The 16263-nt window shown below is 38.9% G+C and overlaps 1 protein-coding gene across 1 annotated transcript in view; it reads left to right on the top strand.

Moving 5' to 3' along the window:
• LOC134221288 (uncharacterized) overlaps positions 1-12712 on the top strand; it is a 125777-nt gene extending 113065 nt beyond the window's left edge. The window contains exons 4-5 of the mRNA XM_062700490.1: positions 11455-11540; positions 11601-12712. Of these exons, the coding sequence (XP_062556474.1) occupies positions 11455-11540; positions 11601-12148 (634 nt within the window). The 3' untranslated portion in view covers positions 12149-12712. The remainder of the gene's footprint in view (positions 1-11454; positions 11541-11600) is intronic.
• The last annotated feature ends 3551 nt before the right edge of the window (positions 12713-16263 follow it).

Below are 16263 nucleotides of genomic sequence, written 5' to 3'. Positions count from 1 at the left end.
CAGCGAAAACGTTTTCATTGTGAATGCTACCCACTGTAATATGGGAAGTTGCTAACAAGCAACTCAGTTACATACATGAGCTCTTAACCGATAAGCTTTGTTGCTAATTCAGACAGAGCTGTTTTAGGACTATATGAAAGCTACATAAACGATAAAAGATTAAATATATTCATCACACTGACTAGCTGATAGATATTTGGATAATAGTCGAGTTGAAATTTAAGGGATTATTTGCGGAGGCTTTTCTTTATTCAGCATTGGCTGCTTTTATTCAAATATTATACAGCCAAAGGCTAGAAGTTGAAGCTTTTAGCACCAAAATTGTTAGTTGGGTTTTCAAAAAAATCTTGAAGGAATCACCTCAATAATTCGTTGAGGAATTTTCGAAGAAATGCCGGAAAATGTTTGAAGCATAAAATTAGTTCACGCTGAATCCACGCTACGACATTGTCACCACCAATCACCCACCCGCTGCTGAAGATTATCTATACGCCACCGCCGATGAAATTTCAATCCCTGCACAGATCTAATTTCAATGGAAACTCTTTCAGGAATTCGTTCGAAGATTAATCAAAGAATTCCTACGGAAATATCCTCAGATAATTCTCTAGAAATTCCTCCAGAAACCTGGGAATATCTATACAGAAATACTCCAAGAATATCTCCATGAATTTTCCAGAAATTACACAGGCAAATTCCTAAAAGAATAGCGAAAAGAAAGAAATTTTTAAAAGAATAGCAATTCCTGAATGATTTTTCTGAAAAACTGTGAAATAAACCGGAGGAACTCCTGAAGGAATTTCCTGAGGAATTCAGAGAGAGAGGAATTTCCGGTGAAATATTTAAGCTCCTGAATCAATTTTCATATCAATTGCTGAAGAACTAACTATGGAATTCCTACGGAAATTTCCGGAGGAATTGCCAAAGAAATTGTTGGTGGATTCACTGAAGAAATTTCCGGAACAATTCTTGATAGAATTTCTGGTGATATAACGGCAAAGTTCATGTAGGAATTCCTTGATGTATTTCTAAAGAAAAAAAGAAATTTTATTCGATAAACCATTTGTTTTATTTGTGCAATTTGTCTCATTTCCCTGATTTGTCCAATTTGTCTTTTTCTTCTAATTTCTCTTATTGATTTATATTGCAAATCATTGGATAGAGTTACTGAGAAGCAAAAGTTTCAGTTGTATAACAGTTCAGTATTTAGACATTCATTCAAATATGGGAAGTAGTTATACATATTCCTATATAAGTGTAATTCAATTTTCCAATTTTGAGTTGTAGACATTTTAGCTCCAAAAAAGCGCTCTACCACGAGAGAGCTTCTCTTCGACCTTAAGAAATTGAAGGAATCATTCAGAATTAGTGGAGGAAGTTGCCTCGAAGATTTAGGGAGGGGGGATTCCAAAAAGAGTACCTAGAAGAAGAACTACCCAAGGATTTTTTGATAGAGAACTCAAGGGCTTATCGGAGAAAACTCCGAATTGAATTAGTTATTATTTCAGAATTACTGTCAAAGTTGGCTTTTAACCTTTTTAAATGATTGATTGAAAATCCAGTTTAGAATGCTTACGCCAAATTGTGATCGAACCGACTACTTCAAAATTGTTATTGCTCTACTATTACCAGAACACTGGTCGCCGCCGGTGCTCTTAGTTCCTATGTTCACCTTATCAATATTAAAGGAATTAAAAGCTATTTGATTTGCTTCTTATTTTGTTTTATTGAAATAAGGTGAACTAATTCGATACAGTGAGATGGACTGTGAAATGGTGAAACAGTAGGTATATTCACTACAGAAAAAACGTGTTTTTTGCACTTTAGTGTATATGCGAAATACAAAACCTGAAAACGTTAAAGAAGACATAATGAAAAAAATAACCTGGTATATATTTTTTAATACTTACTTTTTTACTAATGTTAAGTTTAAATTAGGAGTTATTATATTATCTTTCGGAAGTGTATACCGTTTTGGGAGAACTCTTTCAATGAAATTTAATAGAATGTGATAATTGTTTCTTGTCATATTTCGACCAAAATGTGGACAAATCTGTAAACTACCTGCAAGGAAAATTCAAATTAATAGCTATTCACCAGCGGCAGATCTATTCAAGCTCCATCAATAATCCCAGTCTCATACTACAGTTACCTATCTGTATTCCTGCCAGAGTATCAAATCTGCCTTTGGCAATCTTTTATGCGCGACATGAGGCACTCCACCACCTACGTCGCTTTTTTGCTGCGGCCTCATGATCGTGGCAGGGACTAAAACTTCGTTCAAAATTGAGAAAATGTATTTAAGATATTATTTCCTCAATCTCATCACATACCTGTTTGATGACATTGTCCAAAAACAACACGAATGCGAATGAAAACAGAAAATGGTATAAGCTCCGCCTACTGTTTCCATTACGCCAAAACTACTTTGGTAATTATATCGAATTTTCCTTGAGCATTTTCCTTGAGATGTCCGTACTAAGCTTAATACGTTAAATTTGTACCAAAATGGTACAGTTTTACTTACTTCTTATGATTATTCTTGCCAATAAATCATGCTTCTGCAGAGAACAATAAGATTTCATATTATCGTTCCGCATTGCATAGCTCAACAGACCATGAAGCAATAGATGAGCCTGTCTTTAGAGAATTTTGATGTCATGTCCATCAAACTATTTAATTTATTATGTAAGGCAGATAGTCATGTAACTACTGCTCTAATGTGGGTTTTCCTTCTTCTTCTTCTTATTGGCATTACATCCCCACACTGGGACAGAGCCGCCTCGCAGCTTAGTGTTCATTAAGCACTTCCACAGTTATTAACTGCGAGGTTTCTAAGCCAGGTTACCATTTTTGCATTCGTATATCATGAGGCTAGCACGATGATACTTTTATGCCCAGGGAAGTCGAGACAATTTCCAATCCGAAAATTGCCTAGACCGGCGCCGGGAATCGAACCCAGCCACCCTCAGCATGGTCTTGCTTTGTAGCCGCGCGTCTTACCGCACGGGTTTTCCATTACATCCATACATAAATAGTGCTACAATGGATTTTATGCAACTCATTTGAGTTGCATAATGGTTATTAAAGCACCCATTTCGTTGGTATGGAAAAGTAGGCCGTTTAATCATTTAAATATGAACAGCAAACCAGGTATTATGATCAGGAATTACAAAAAAAAAGTTAATAATTGTAATTCAATAGTTACTTGATTGTTTTTAATAGTTTCACTATTTGAACACACAATAAATTATATTTGCAGTTTTTTTTATTATTTATTTCTCAGACTAAGGTCGGAGTGGCCTGTGTAGTACATAGAAGTCTTCCCCATTCAGCTTGGTCCATGGCTGCACGTCGCTAACCACGCAGTCTGTGGAGGGTCCGCTAATCGTCTTCCACCTGATTCCACCTGACCTTGCTCGCTGCGCATCTCGCCTTTTTGTGACTGTCGGATCGTTGTCGAGAACCATTTTCACCGGGCCGACATTCTGATTACGTGTCCGGCCCACCGCAGTCTTCCGATTTTCGCGGTGTGAACGATGGGTAGTTCTTCCAACAGCTGATGTAACTCATGGTACATTCGCCTCTTCCACGTACCGTCCAGTATCTGCACCCCACCATAGATGGTATGCAGCACTTTACTTTCCAAGACTGCAATTGCGCGTTGGTCCTCCACGAGCATTGTCAAGGTCTCCTATCCTTATAGACGAGGATGTTTTCGATCATTCTGTAATCAGAGTTAGATAATTTAGTAGATTGTATATAATGCATTCCAGAGGCCTAATTCCAAAATGTGTTGTATGCGAAAGATTTTCTTCAACTCTGCCAAATAATTCGTTGTTTGTATTCTACTACCGCTATAAGTTCGTTATTAGTGGCATTTGAATAACGAATAATTATTCGGCAGAATTGTAGAAAATTCTTTGCACTAGAAGTCCACTATATAAAACGTTTTGAAATTCACCCTCTGGAATTAATTATTAACATACTACAAAATCATCGTTACGTAAACAACTGCCAGTTTAATTAGCGTTTTGTAGATAGTTAGTTTGGTACGGGGGCGAGCTCTATTTGATCGGAGCATCTTGCGGAGTCCAAAGTATGTACGGTTTCCAGCCACGATGTGACTCCGAATTTATCTGCTGGTGTTGTTATCGGAGGTCAGCAGTACGCTTAAGTACACGAATTCTTCAACCACCTCGATTTCATCAGCAACAAGCATTAAAAAACAAAAGGAAGGGGGGAATCTCTGAATTCTTCACTTTCCTCAAAGAAACAAAGTTTCAAGACCGTCCTGATGCCTAAGCGCGGAAAAAATAGAAGAAAGCATGAGACTTCAGATATTCATTCTTACTCCAATATTGCAAACAATTTTTCTTCTATCATACTGAGTATTCAGTTTGATTTGATTCATGACAAAATGGAGCAAACCGAATCTACCTCTAGCCCAGGTAGTACAATTCGTGTGAAGAAGGTAAGGATTCCGCCAATTTTGGTATCTGTTGCCGAGTTTTCTGGCTTTCGAAATGAGATTTTGAGTAAGTATTTGACAGGAGAGCAGCATGAGTTTTTCGAACGTCTGTTCAAAGTCGTCTTAAGTCCTTTTAAGTGATAGTCAATAGTCCCCAGTGATAGTAAATCATTGGATGAGACCGAAATTGAGATCGAACAATCTACCAGATTTTCACCAGTGCAAGTAATTAGGATATTTTTATGATATTTTGGTGTAAATTTTTGTTATTTTCGCTTGTTATTTTTATTCTTATTTTAAACAAGTTCATATCATGGTTTGTTATCAATATCACGTTTTACTGTTAATGAGCTATTATCGTCTACCCGGGTGGTGTTCCTCAAGAAAGTAAACATGGGCCCATATGAATGTATAACATTTTTACTTCTGACTCACCTGATTTAAGGCTGCCTTACACCTCGGGAAAATTTTCCGCCGGAATTTGGTCCTCGTGTATTTTAAAGGGGGCCGGGATTTTTATTTTCCAAATTCCGAAAACATCTCACATGCAAAAACACATGGAGAAAAAATCCGCGGATCAAATTCCCGAGGTGTGAGGCTATCTTTACCACCAGGGTGTCAAAAATCTTTGTTTTCAGATGACGTGGGCCTTTCCGCCAAGGGCCGAAGCCTTCGTGACATTTGTAGTAGATTGTAAAAAAGTTTGAATACTTTTTACTACTTTCTTGCAAAAATGGAAAACTTCCCCGAATGATTCCAAAACTTAGCTTATAATTTTCTCACATAAAGCCGAGAGCTTCTTATTTGAAACCTTCTAGCAGACATATTGCCACTAAGAATGGGATTTAAATAAATTGGTCTAGCAAAATCAAATATTCAAGACTTATGCTAGTAATGTTTGATTTACCTTTCAAAAATCTTATTGAAGGTATTCAAGTTGAATATAAAATCAAGTTTCGATGTAAATATTCCCTTGTCATAAGACGAGTTAGTATTGCGGATCTCTTCAAAAATTTTCACATTGCGGATTCCGTAAAGTTTTTCCGCAGCTGTTAAAATTCTACCGCAAGCCTGAAAATATTTTAAACACTGAAACAAAAACTTGATGTTTAGCGTTGTCATCGTAGAATGCCATGCAAAACAGCAAACAAAAAGTATGAAGTGACAGCTGCAGTAGTTTATGAATTGAGCCGAAAAGAGAAAAGGTTTCTCTGGAAAAGCACTATCCCATTTAATTCCACCACTTGATTGTATATCTGGTATAAATGGAATACAGTCCCTTCCCGATTTTGGCAACACGACCGGATTTTAATGTTGCCAAAATGGGGATGTTGCCAAAAACGGGAAAAAAATTTCGTACAAAATTTCAATTTTTTTTGTTTGCATGATTGAAGCTAAATACTTAAAATATGTGCTACAAAGTATGTGGAGTGTATTTGAGTGATGCACGTGCATCATAATTGACATTTTTGCGATATTATTCATAACTCGGAGTTCAAACAAAATGGAAACAAACCCAAGAATGGTAATCAAAAGATGTAACTAATTAGCCAATTTCATAATACAAATTTGATAATAAATAATATTTAAAATTAACTATAGCGTCGGCCACGTCCTTACAAAAAATGTGGTATTGAAAATAACGTTTCTATTGTAGTCCATTGAAGTGCTGACTTCAATCCGATATCTCATATAAATTTTAGTCCACCAAAAAAGTTTTTTTTATCATAATTCACTATGTAAATCAAATAGCGGTCCAACGGATACAAGATGACTAAATGTGCTACAAATTTCGAATTCTTATATAATGGATTTTGATGGAGGCAAACTTTCTTGTGGTCGGTGTGATTAAGAATAAAGTTCTGTGCACAATTTTCGCTGACATTATGGAAAAAAATATCGCAAGGCATAAAACATTTCATTGTTTTAGAAAATGGTAACGGAAATCCCTTTGCACTAATCGGTCTCCTAGCACTCAACCCAGGAATATGTCAGGCAGCAATGATTGATCCATGAGCACAATGTACACTTCGAACTATTTACGAGTAACGGTGTGGCCAATTGGAAGCTGGAAGACCATTTGCGGCATGCCTCCTCTGACACTCGAAGGCAGTTAACCTACGGACAAACTGGTGCTCACTGCAGGTTATCGCACTCCAGTTCTCCATGCACTACTTCCATTATTTTAACTTTGAAAAGATGGAAGAATCCTACATCAGACTGAAGAGGGAAGCAAAGCAGACCGGTCTAGTCATTAACACGTTGAAGACGAAGTAGGCTCCAGAGAGACAACGGCCATTCACCACGAGCTTGTATCAATGGCGGCAAAATCAAGGTGGTTGAAGAATTCGTGTACTTGGGCTCACTTGACCTCCGAAAACGATATCAGCAGACAAATTCGGAGACTCAACGTGGCAGGAAAGCGTACGTACCTTGGACTCCAAAAAACACTCCGATCGAATAGAGTTCGGCGCCGTACCGCCCTCATTAAACCGGTGGCGGAAGTCCTCTACTCGAGATCTGGACAATGCTTGTGGAGGAACAACGCGCACTTGGAGTAAAAATGGTTTTCTACAACGATCCGACGGGCACAAGGCCTTAGGGTGAATAAATAATAATAAAACCGCATGTGACGCATCACTCGCATATCGAAGCAGCTAGAATTACTCCACTTCTGAAACTCGCCATCACAAACAGAACACTCGAGAGCAGGCATTGGAAGTGTGAGTAAGCATTGTGAACATTGATCTATTCAAATCGTAGCATCTATAGCCAATGAGTGAACTGCCTTGCTCAAATGGATGCCAAACAACGAGTAGGAGCGATCGTTGCTGTGATAAACAATGAGCAACACCGTCTAACAAGCCAAGCCGTGGTGAGGTATCCATGTAAGCTACGATTCGTACCCCGCTTGCTCTCTAGTACAATGAAACCAAACAATCAAACCACATCATGCGTTCTGCTTTATTCGCTCTTCTTTCAAAGTGATAAGATAGTCGAGAGAAAGTATCAACGCCTCCAATTTAGTGTGCTAGAGTTCCAGACTCATAGAGGTCTTCATTTTTAGAATGCTTGAATGGCTTCTTCTATCAGCGCACCGTAACGACGCTCATTGTTGTCTTACCAAGTGATTCGCTTTACTCAATAGGCTTCCATTGGTGAACGTTGAAGATCATTAAAAGGTGAATCATCGAACGTCCAATTTCAAAGATCTTAGGAACATCAGACCTAGCCCCGCGCAGAGTTCTGATATTAATCGCTAGAAAAATTCACGTCAATTTGAAACAATAAGACTCTTTGAAATAATATGGTTGCCTATTATCTATACGGGAATGCAGCAGAAAGACGGAAAAATTATAAAACCGGTTGTATTGTGATGTAAACAGCGGGCTTCGCTTAATAACTATGTAATAACTTAATAACTATGTACAACGGTGTCGATATGTGAGAATACCAAAAAATACGACATTCTATGGTGGGCTGGTTAGATTGGGGTAGTGTGAATAGGGACATGGAAAACGTGAATAAAAAGAGCAGATAAGTTACAATAGATTTTTTTGGCAATGAGCGGTAATATGAGTGGTGGTTCATTATTTCAGTGAAAGTGCCCACTATTCGTACAGAGTCCATAATATGCATATAAACCTTAATGACATTCACTTTTGGTATTGCTTATCCTATTACATATTAATAAAAAGGTTTTAGATCTAAAAGTAGTAAAAAAAATTTTTTCGAGGTTGTTGCCAAAATCGGGAAGAAAATGTTGCCAAAAACGGGTGTTGCCAAAATCGGGGGTAGACAAAAACGGGTGTTGCCAAAATCGGGATGGGACTGTAGTAGGCACTAACTCGTCTTATAACTAGTGAAGACATTCCACTAAAACATCAAAATAATTTTGTACATGTAAATATTCCCCAAAGACCTTTCCTTTTTCTTTATGGCGCCCGCACAATTTATGGTCAAAACGAACCCCTTGTTGCCAGGTGTAGGACATCCAATCGTGGTTCATCGGGATTCGATTGTCATCTTTCACGCTCGACGTTAAAAAAAGATTCATTACGTTGTTGTTTTACATATTACAATATACCGTGGCTCCGTAAAGTGTTATACACGCCTGAGCCTAACCAATAAACGAACTTAATTTTTTTATTAATACAAAAGATTAGGAGTATTCGAAAAAGTGCTTATTGTTTAACTCTAACGGGTTTTTAAAGAAGTCGCACAAGTAAAAGAAAATGAGGTAGCCATGCATTTTACTGCCGGTTCCAGCATAAATTGGCCAATGTATTTCATTATGCCTCTTACTTTAATTTAGACCTATGCGCCGAATGGATATTTATCGTTGGCAGCGTAATAGATAATTTTTAGTCAGCGGCGTCACGCCGTTGGTAATCGGCGGCGGCGTGGGTCGGCGTGAGCTTATTTCAAGCAATAAAAATTTTCCAATTTTTTCTAAATTCTCCAGGAATAACTTCAGAAGTTCCTTCAGGAGTACCTCCAAGAACTCCTACGGAAGTTCCTACAGGAATTTCTGGAAGTTCCTCCGGGAATTCCTCCAGAAGTTCCGCTGGGAATTCCTTCGGAAGTTCCGCTGGGAATTCCTCCGGAAGTTCCTCCAGGAATTCCCCCATGAAGTTCCTCCATCGGCTCCACCCCTGTACTCCGAATGCCATTACCCCGAATGGAACAGTACCCTGAAAGCCATTACCCCGAATGGGACACTAGTCGGTTACCCCGAATACATGGGACACGAAAGTCCATTTCGAATCTGTAGTTTTCCACTATCACTTTTTTAACACCCATAGATACCAATGAATCGTAAAATGAAAATCTTTGAATAGAATTTGTTTAGAATAAAAGTATATGCTACTTAGAGTTACTTAGAGAAACGCAATAAAGGTTCTGTATAATCAACATTTTTGAATTTTCATCTAATTAGCTTAAATTATCATTCTACGCCATTATTATCTGAAAAAGTTCCTTCTTTTAATGAACGCATTTGTCCAATATAAGGGAAACAGAGGATAATGATTTGAGGCGAACAGAGTTGATAATGTTCGCATATTCGACGAACAGAAGAAAACCTTTCTTTCTATGTATAAAACCTTACTGTCCTTCTTGAACAGTAAGATTTATGGCCGGCAAACTTCAGAAGCAACTTTTCTACCCCTTTATTCTATTTAAATACATGTTCACGAGCCGTCTCAAGGTCAGTCGACGTGGACTGAAATTTCCTCAAGCTCTCTGCATTGAGCATAAGAACGTACTGCGAAATTCCTTAGCTTTGACAGTCTTCAAAGATAGCACATGATATGTAACGGGATTTTTTAGAACGAGAACTGTTCGTTCTATACTGTTTTCAAACAGTTCTAGTTTGATGAAACGAATCGCGAGTCCAACACGGCGAACCTTGGAAAAGGACTATCATATGAAAAAATAAGTACGGATCAACGATAAAAATTATCGTAAAAATTGTGGAATCGCCCTGCTCTATTGAATAAGGCGTAAAACAAATAATAATCATTCACATAAATTATAACTAAATTTTTATTGATTATTCTTTTTTTTTTTTCATTGAAATAAACTGATTCGGGGTACTGAGTCATTCGGGGTAGTATACCACTCGGGGTGATGACATTCGGGGCAGGGACTCATTTCGGGTAATGGCGTTAGGGATAGTGACCTTCGGGGTAATGGCATTAAGGGTAATGAATTATGGGAAGTGTGATAGAGTCTATTCCTCATAAAGATCCTCTAGGAATTCCTCTGGAAGTTTCTCCACAAATTCGTATAGAAGTTCCTCCAGGAATTCGATTGGGTTTCCTCCAGGAATTCGTTCGGAGCTTACTCCAGGAGTTTCTCCGGATGTACCTCAAGGAGTGCTTCCGGTAATTCCTTCAAAAATTTTTCAGTAATTCCTCCGGAAGTTCCTATACGAATGCTTCAGGCTGTTCGCTCAGAAAATCCCTGAGAAGCCCTGTAACTTCCTAAATAAATACTCTTAGAATTTCTCCTGAATTTTTTCTTGGATTTCTTCCAAAAACTTCTTCGCAAACTCTAAAGAAATTACCCTGAGGACTCTTCAGATATTTCTTCTGAATTCCTTCCAAAATTTACATGTAATTCCACTAAACCCCTTCTTCCAGTAATTATTGAAGAACTCATTATGGAAATTAAATTACGAAATCTAGATCAAGAAAATCTTATGCGCATTCCTCTATGAATTCTGCTCCTTTCCCAAAATTCCTCCAAGGATTCACCCGGAAAGTCGTTTACAACTAAATTATTCTGGAAATTATTTCTCCAGATATTTGTTTAGGAATTCTTAGGAACTCCTTCACAAATTCCTCCAAGAATCTCCCCGGCAATTCTTACGGAAACTTTTCCAGAATTTCTCCAAGAACTCGTAAAAAAACTTTACGGGAAATTCCCTTGAAAACTCCTTCGAAATATATGAAAATACTCCGGAAGCTCTCCCGATTTTCTTCAGAGACTTCTTGAGAAATTTTCCAAGAAATCTCTCAAAAATACCTACATAAATATCCTCGAAAATTCCTTCAAGAACTATTCCAGAAATATCTCTAAATGTTCTCCTGGGAGCTTCCTCAAGGAACTGCTCCGTGAAATTCCTCTTTTATGAAAGTTACGTCAATGGTCTAGATATTATTGGAAATGAGAATAAATGCTGTTTAATTATTGTAAAGAAAAATATTGTCATATGAATTTGGCTGAAAATATTTATTACCGACAGGAGCTAGATTCTTCTAGACTTAACAGTAAAAATGCCATCGGCGTAGTAAAAAGTATTCGGCCGCGTGGTCAGTTTTCATACGGCGGCGCGCCGATTCATTTTTGGCAACGGCGGCGGCGTGGCGTGGCGGCGCACCGGTCTACTTTAATTATGTAGTTTTCAGCATTCAAGATGTTTATTGTATATAAAATAAATATTTTTTTAAATAATTTTACTTTTCTCTTCTTTACAGGGGAAACAAATATTTACAAAAATCCAGTGTCAGCAGAGTATGCGCGGTTGGTGGATTTTTTATCTCGATTCCTATTTTTTTAACTGGTAAGCAACATCAATCAAAATACGCATAACAAAATTCTCTAATGAATATTATTTTTTCAGGGATCATTCTGTACACTTTTACGCAATTCCACTCCACACCGGCAATAGTGACGAGCATACTGATTGGCGTTGGTATCGTGTTCTGTGGGGGAGCCATGGTCCACAATGTGTTTGTTTGGCAAAGGGAGAAAACCATCAGCGTTCGACAGTCTCCGCTGAACCTAAATTTGACACTTTCGCCGCAGATTAGCACGATATCGCACCCGGCGCAGTACCTTAATCAAAACGGGCACGCGACCCACATGGCGCTCAATCACAGTCACGCCAACCACAATCACACCCCTGTGACCCAACAGTTGACCCCAGTGACACCGCTCTCGGGAAACCATTCCCACATCAGCTTCAATCATTCGGCCTACCTGCCATCGTACGGTGGCATGCGGGCAGCAACCGCGACACCGCCGACCCCCAAGGTCAACGCTTTGCTGTGTAGGGATGCGACCGGGTCCGTTAGCCCGGGGATGCCGACCAGCATGAATGCGGCCACACTCGATTTAAGCAACGTAACTGCCACGAACTCGCCACACGAGCTATCAACGCTCGTGTGAGACTGACGTCGCATTTGTGATTTTAGGATTTTTTGTTTTATACAATATCAAATGACAAGGAGAATGATTTATCGAAATGATTGAAAAATGTCGATGAAAATGTTGGAAAAGCATCATTTGAATATGATACTTTCGGAAACATTTGGACCAAGTGTTTTCCAATAGATCAGTTCCTTAAAATACAAATTTTGTTGTTTTGAGTAACGAAATGTCCATAGATAAACGTAAAAATAAACCAATACAAAATGTTTCACACGGCATACATTTGTCAAACTCAGCGGTAAGAATACCGATAAACGTAATGTACAAAGTACCCTCGTAAGGACGTCGATAGTGATATCATTTAAGTGTGTACAGCTCGATGTGTAAAGACATTTTAAAATAGCTATTTATTTATCATTGCAAGAATGTTCTCTGTTCTATACGCTCGCGATAAATTTTTAATAATGGTGAGTCGATCCTGCTCACAGTTTTAGCTACGCAATATTTGGTACTAATGTCAACAGAATGTGAATCCAAATTTCAAATTGCTGAAATAAACGTTAATTTTTTATTTTTTAAAATTGTGGTTTTATTGGCACTACTTGAAGCACTTTTTAAACGGGTGTCGTGTTTCATCGTGTTTTTGTGTCAGATCGTTTGCAAGAAACGGATGAATTCATTCTGTTCTGTGCGGGTTGATTACAAATTAGTGCGCGTTAGATAAATATGTCATTTATGCGGATCTTTCGAAGTTTGTCTCCCTGTTTTTTTGTTAGATATGTAAATTAATGAAGTAACGAAGTTTAATGATTAAAAATGTATGTATATTTACCGGTAATTATAGATAACTGACTTTGTTACTCTCTTCGTCGGTTCATACGGAATGATAATGTTTCCGTTCGTGTATAACCTTTGCTAGTTTTAACCTTCCGGAACTCGCACCGTTGTAAAAAGTACAAAATCTTCGAAAAAGTTCGCTTTTCGTTCACAACAAGGGCGACACTGCGTAAGCGACCCAGGACCATGCGGGTCTCCTTAATAAAGACAATAAATAAATAAATGCGAGTCCCGGAAGGTTAAATACAGCTTCACCTTTCCTTGCCATGCTGTATCTGCCCTTTGTGTTAGATGCCAATATTCCATAAGGTTCAGAGAGTCCTTCACTGGAACGCTTGTCTACGTCGAATCATATCATGTCCACTTCTCCAATATGTCCTACTGCCGACAGCTTCTGAACGAAATCCAGGGTTTCTATGACTGACCTGCTGAGGAACGGGTTTGGCATACTCTGGAACTCTCTGACTATCTTTTCAGTCAAGATTTATATATAGGATCCAACTGATGAAATTATCTCATGTATCTCTTGTTCTGGGTTATCTATCTTTGATAATCCTTGGATCTATGGCACGTGCATGTACGACTAGATCAAGTCACTTATAAGTTGCTGCAACCAAATCAGTGTCAATTTGTGCTATTTGGCTTTTTACAGGATTACCGGTCTAAAGAACGTTTTGTAGGTAGTTAGTTTGGTACGGCAGCGAACTCTATTCGGAGCGTCTTGCGGAGTCCAAAATACATACACGATTTCGTCACCACCGATACAAACTTGTGGTGGGTAGCTTACTATGAATTGTTTTCTCTTGAGCCTCTTCTGTATTTCGTTTTCGACGTGTTGATGATTAGTTCGATCCACTTAGCTTCCTTCTTCTGTCTGATGTAGGCTTCCTCTATCTCGACTCGACTAGTCGAGTCAAGTACGAGACACTGAAGACGGCCTTACTTTTGAGGTCGAAATACGTATCTGTCAAGATACAATTAAGTGGTGGAATTCAATGGGATTGTATAAACTCGTCTTATGACAGGTGAAAACATTCCACTAAAAAGCTCAAAATAATTTTCTTATTCCTCTATCTTTTCAAAAAATTGTACCACTTGTGACAATCCCTGCCCTTCGAATGACATACTCCAAAGCGATGTTGAATATCAGGCACGAAAAACCATCACTTATGCCCTCTGCGCGTCTGAAAGGGAAAGAATGCCCCTGAAACTCAAACTACGCATTTCTTCTGATCCATCGTTGCCTTGACCAACCGTACCAGTTTACCAGGAAATCCGTGTTCGTACACTAGCTTCCATAGCTGGACTCAATCGATTGTATTATATGCGGCTTCAAATAGATGATGTGTGGGCACTTTTTATTCGTGGCGGTATGCGAACCCATGAAAACCGCCTGGTTCTGCCCAACAAACTCTCTTGCAATTGGTGCTAGTCGACGACATAAAATTTGAGAGAGTACCTTGTACGGGTAGGCGGTGTTCAGTAATGTGATCGCACTGTAGCCCTGGAAGATGCCATGAACAGCATAACAAAGATGATATGGACTTGATTGACAAAAGAGATATAAGAACAGACAGCAATATCAAAAATTTGCACCGAAATATCATTTCAATATCAAGACAGCTCGTGATATTGATCACTTCTTACAAATAGCATAACTTGATCTCTTCGTGATATTTTAGTGCAAAATATTGATATTTTTGTCGGATATTTTATCTCTTATATGTAAGTCCTAAGTGCGTGTTTCCAGGTTCGTCACCATACCGACATCGTGTTCTGCCCCATCGCCATTCAGGTGCTCTTCGTAGTGCTGCCACCACTTTTGAATCGTCTCACGCTCATACGTAAAAAGGTTTCCGTTTATGCCCTTCCACATGTCAGGCTGTGGCACGCGGCCAATGACGGATCGAATATCTCTCCAGTCATCTTCAAGAGAAGCGTAGTAGTAGTAGTAAAATTCTTCTTTATCTAAAACATTTTTTGTTCTACAATCATTTTTAACATGTACAGTGTTCGGCCGGCTTGGCCCTCCAACATCAATTTCAATTATTGCTATTATTATTATTATTATTATGTGTTAGGGTGTAAGTTTGTCGGGAGAAATGAAGACCTCTCAATAGCAGGTTCAGTTGAAACAGCTTCAAGACTGTAATTTTATTGAAATGATTAGATATATACTAATTTTACCCATTTCAGTTTCTTACATTAAAGTCTCCTTCCCGGATTACGACTACCCTAACAATATTCAAATTAAAGACTTCTTTTACAGTATATCTTAGCTAATAATACTGGTCTACTGACTTCTCTTTTCCTTACTACAGCTACTGTCAATAATATCTGTGCCTTCGTACAGTAGAGAACTCGGGACTCACTCCAGCACTGAAAGAAATCCTTGTTTTATTTCTAACATTATGCATTTACTTAATTTTTAAAATATAATGTATCATGACGGCCTTCAGGAGGCGCTAGTGTTTTTTTAAATTTGTAACCTAATTACTATGTACACTAATATTTACAATAAAAATTTGATAAACTAGATTGGAACTAGCGCCCTAAGCGCTTTTTGGTCCGAGTGCAAGCAACGGACCCTAAACTTTGCTTTACACTCACCAAAGCGTACATGTAAGGTTTTTATTCCGGCCAGACGGTGGACCTCGGATGTTCTTGTCCTGGGAGGGGTGTTGAGGATCATCCTCAGGAATTTGTTTTGGACCCGTTGAAGTTTGAGGTGGTGGGTTTTAGCGCAGCTCTCCCAGACCGGCATTTTTCAGGGACAATGACGACCGGCGGTTGATCAAAGGGTACAGTAGTTTCAACAAGACGTTACACTTTGTCACCGTTTTGTCAACCTGTTGCCTGAAAATAAGTTTGCTGTCGAGGGTCAAGCCAAGGTAGTCGGCCTCATTGGCCCATTCCACAGTCGTGCCATTGAGGATGATTTTACAGTCCCCAGGCGGAACATGTCTAGGGGATTTGGAGTGGGGGAAAATGATGACCTGGGTCTTGGCCGCGTTGATACAGATCTTCCAGCTGGTGAGGTACTCTGTCAGGGCATCCAGGCCTCGTTGGAGTTTTGCCACTAGCGCTCTGATCACTCTACCGTTGTAGACGATGGATGTGTCATCTGCGAACAGAGACAGAATGCCGCCTTCTGGAGGTTCTGGCATGTCGGAGATGAACAGATTGAAAAGCAGGGGCCCGAGGATACTGCCCTGGGGGACGCCTGCAACGATGTTGTGCGCATTGGAACTCGCTCCGCTGATTGAGATCCGGAATGTCCTGGCCGACAGGAAATT

This window comes from Armigeres subalbatus, chromosome 3 (assembly GCF_024139115.2).
Source record: "Armigeres subalbatus isolate Guangzhou_Male chromosome 3, GZ_Asu_2, whole genome shotgun sequence".
NCBI classification, from domain to species: Eukaryota; Metazoa; Arthropoda; class Insecta; order Diptera; family Culicidae; genus Armigeres; species Armigeres subalbatus.
The sequence above is the reverse complement of the archived record's forward strand: the minus strand, read 5'-3'. Positions and strand labels throughout refer to the sequence as shown.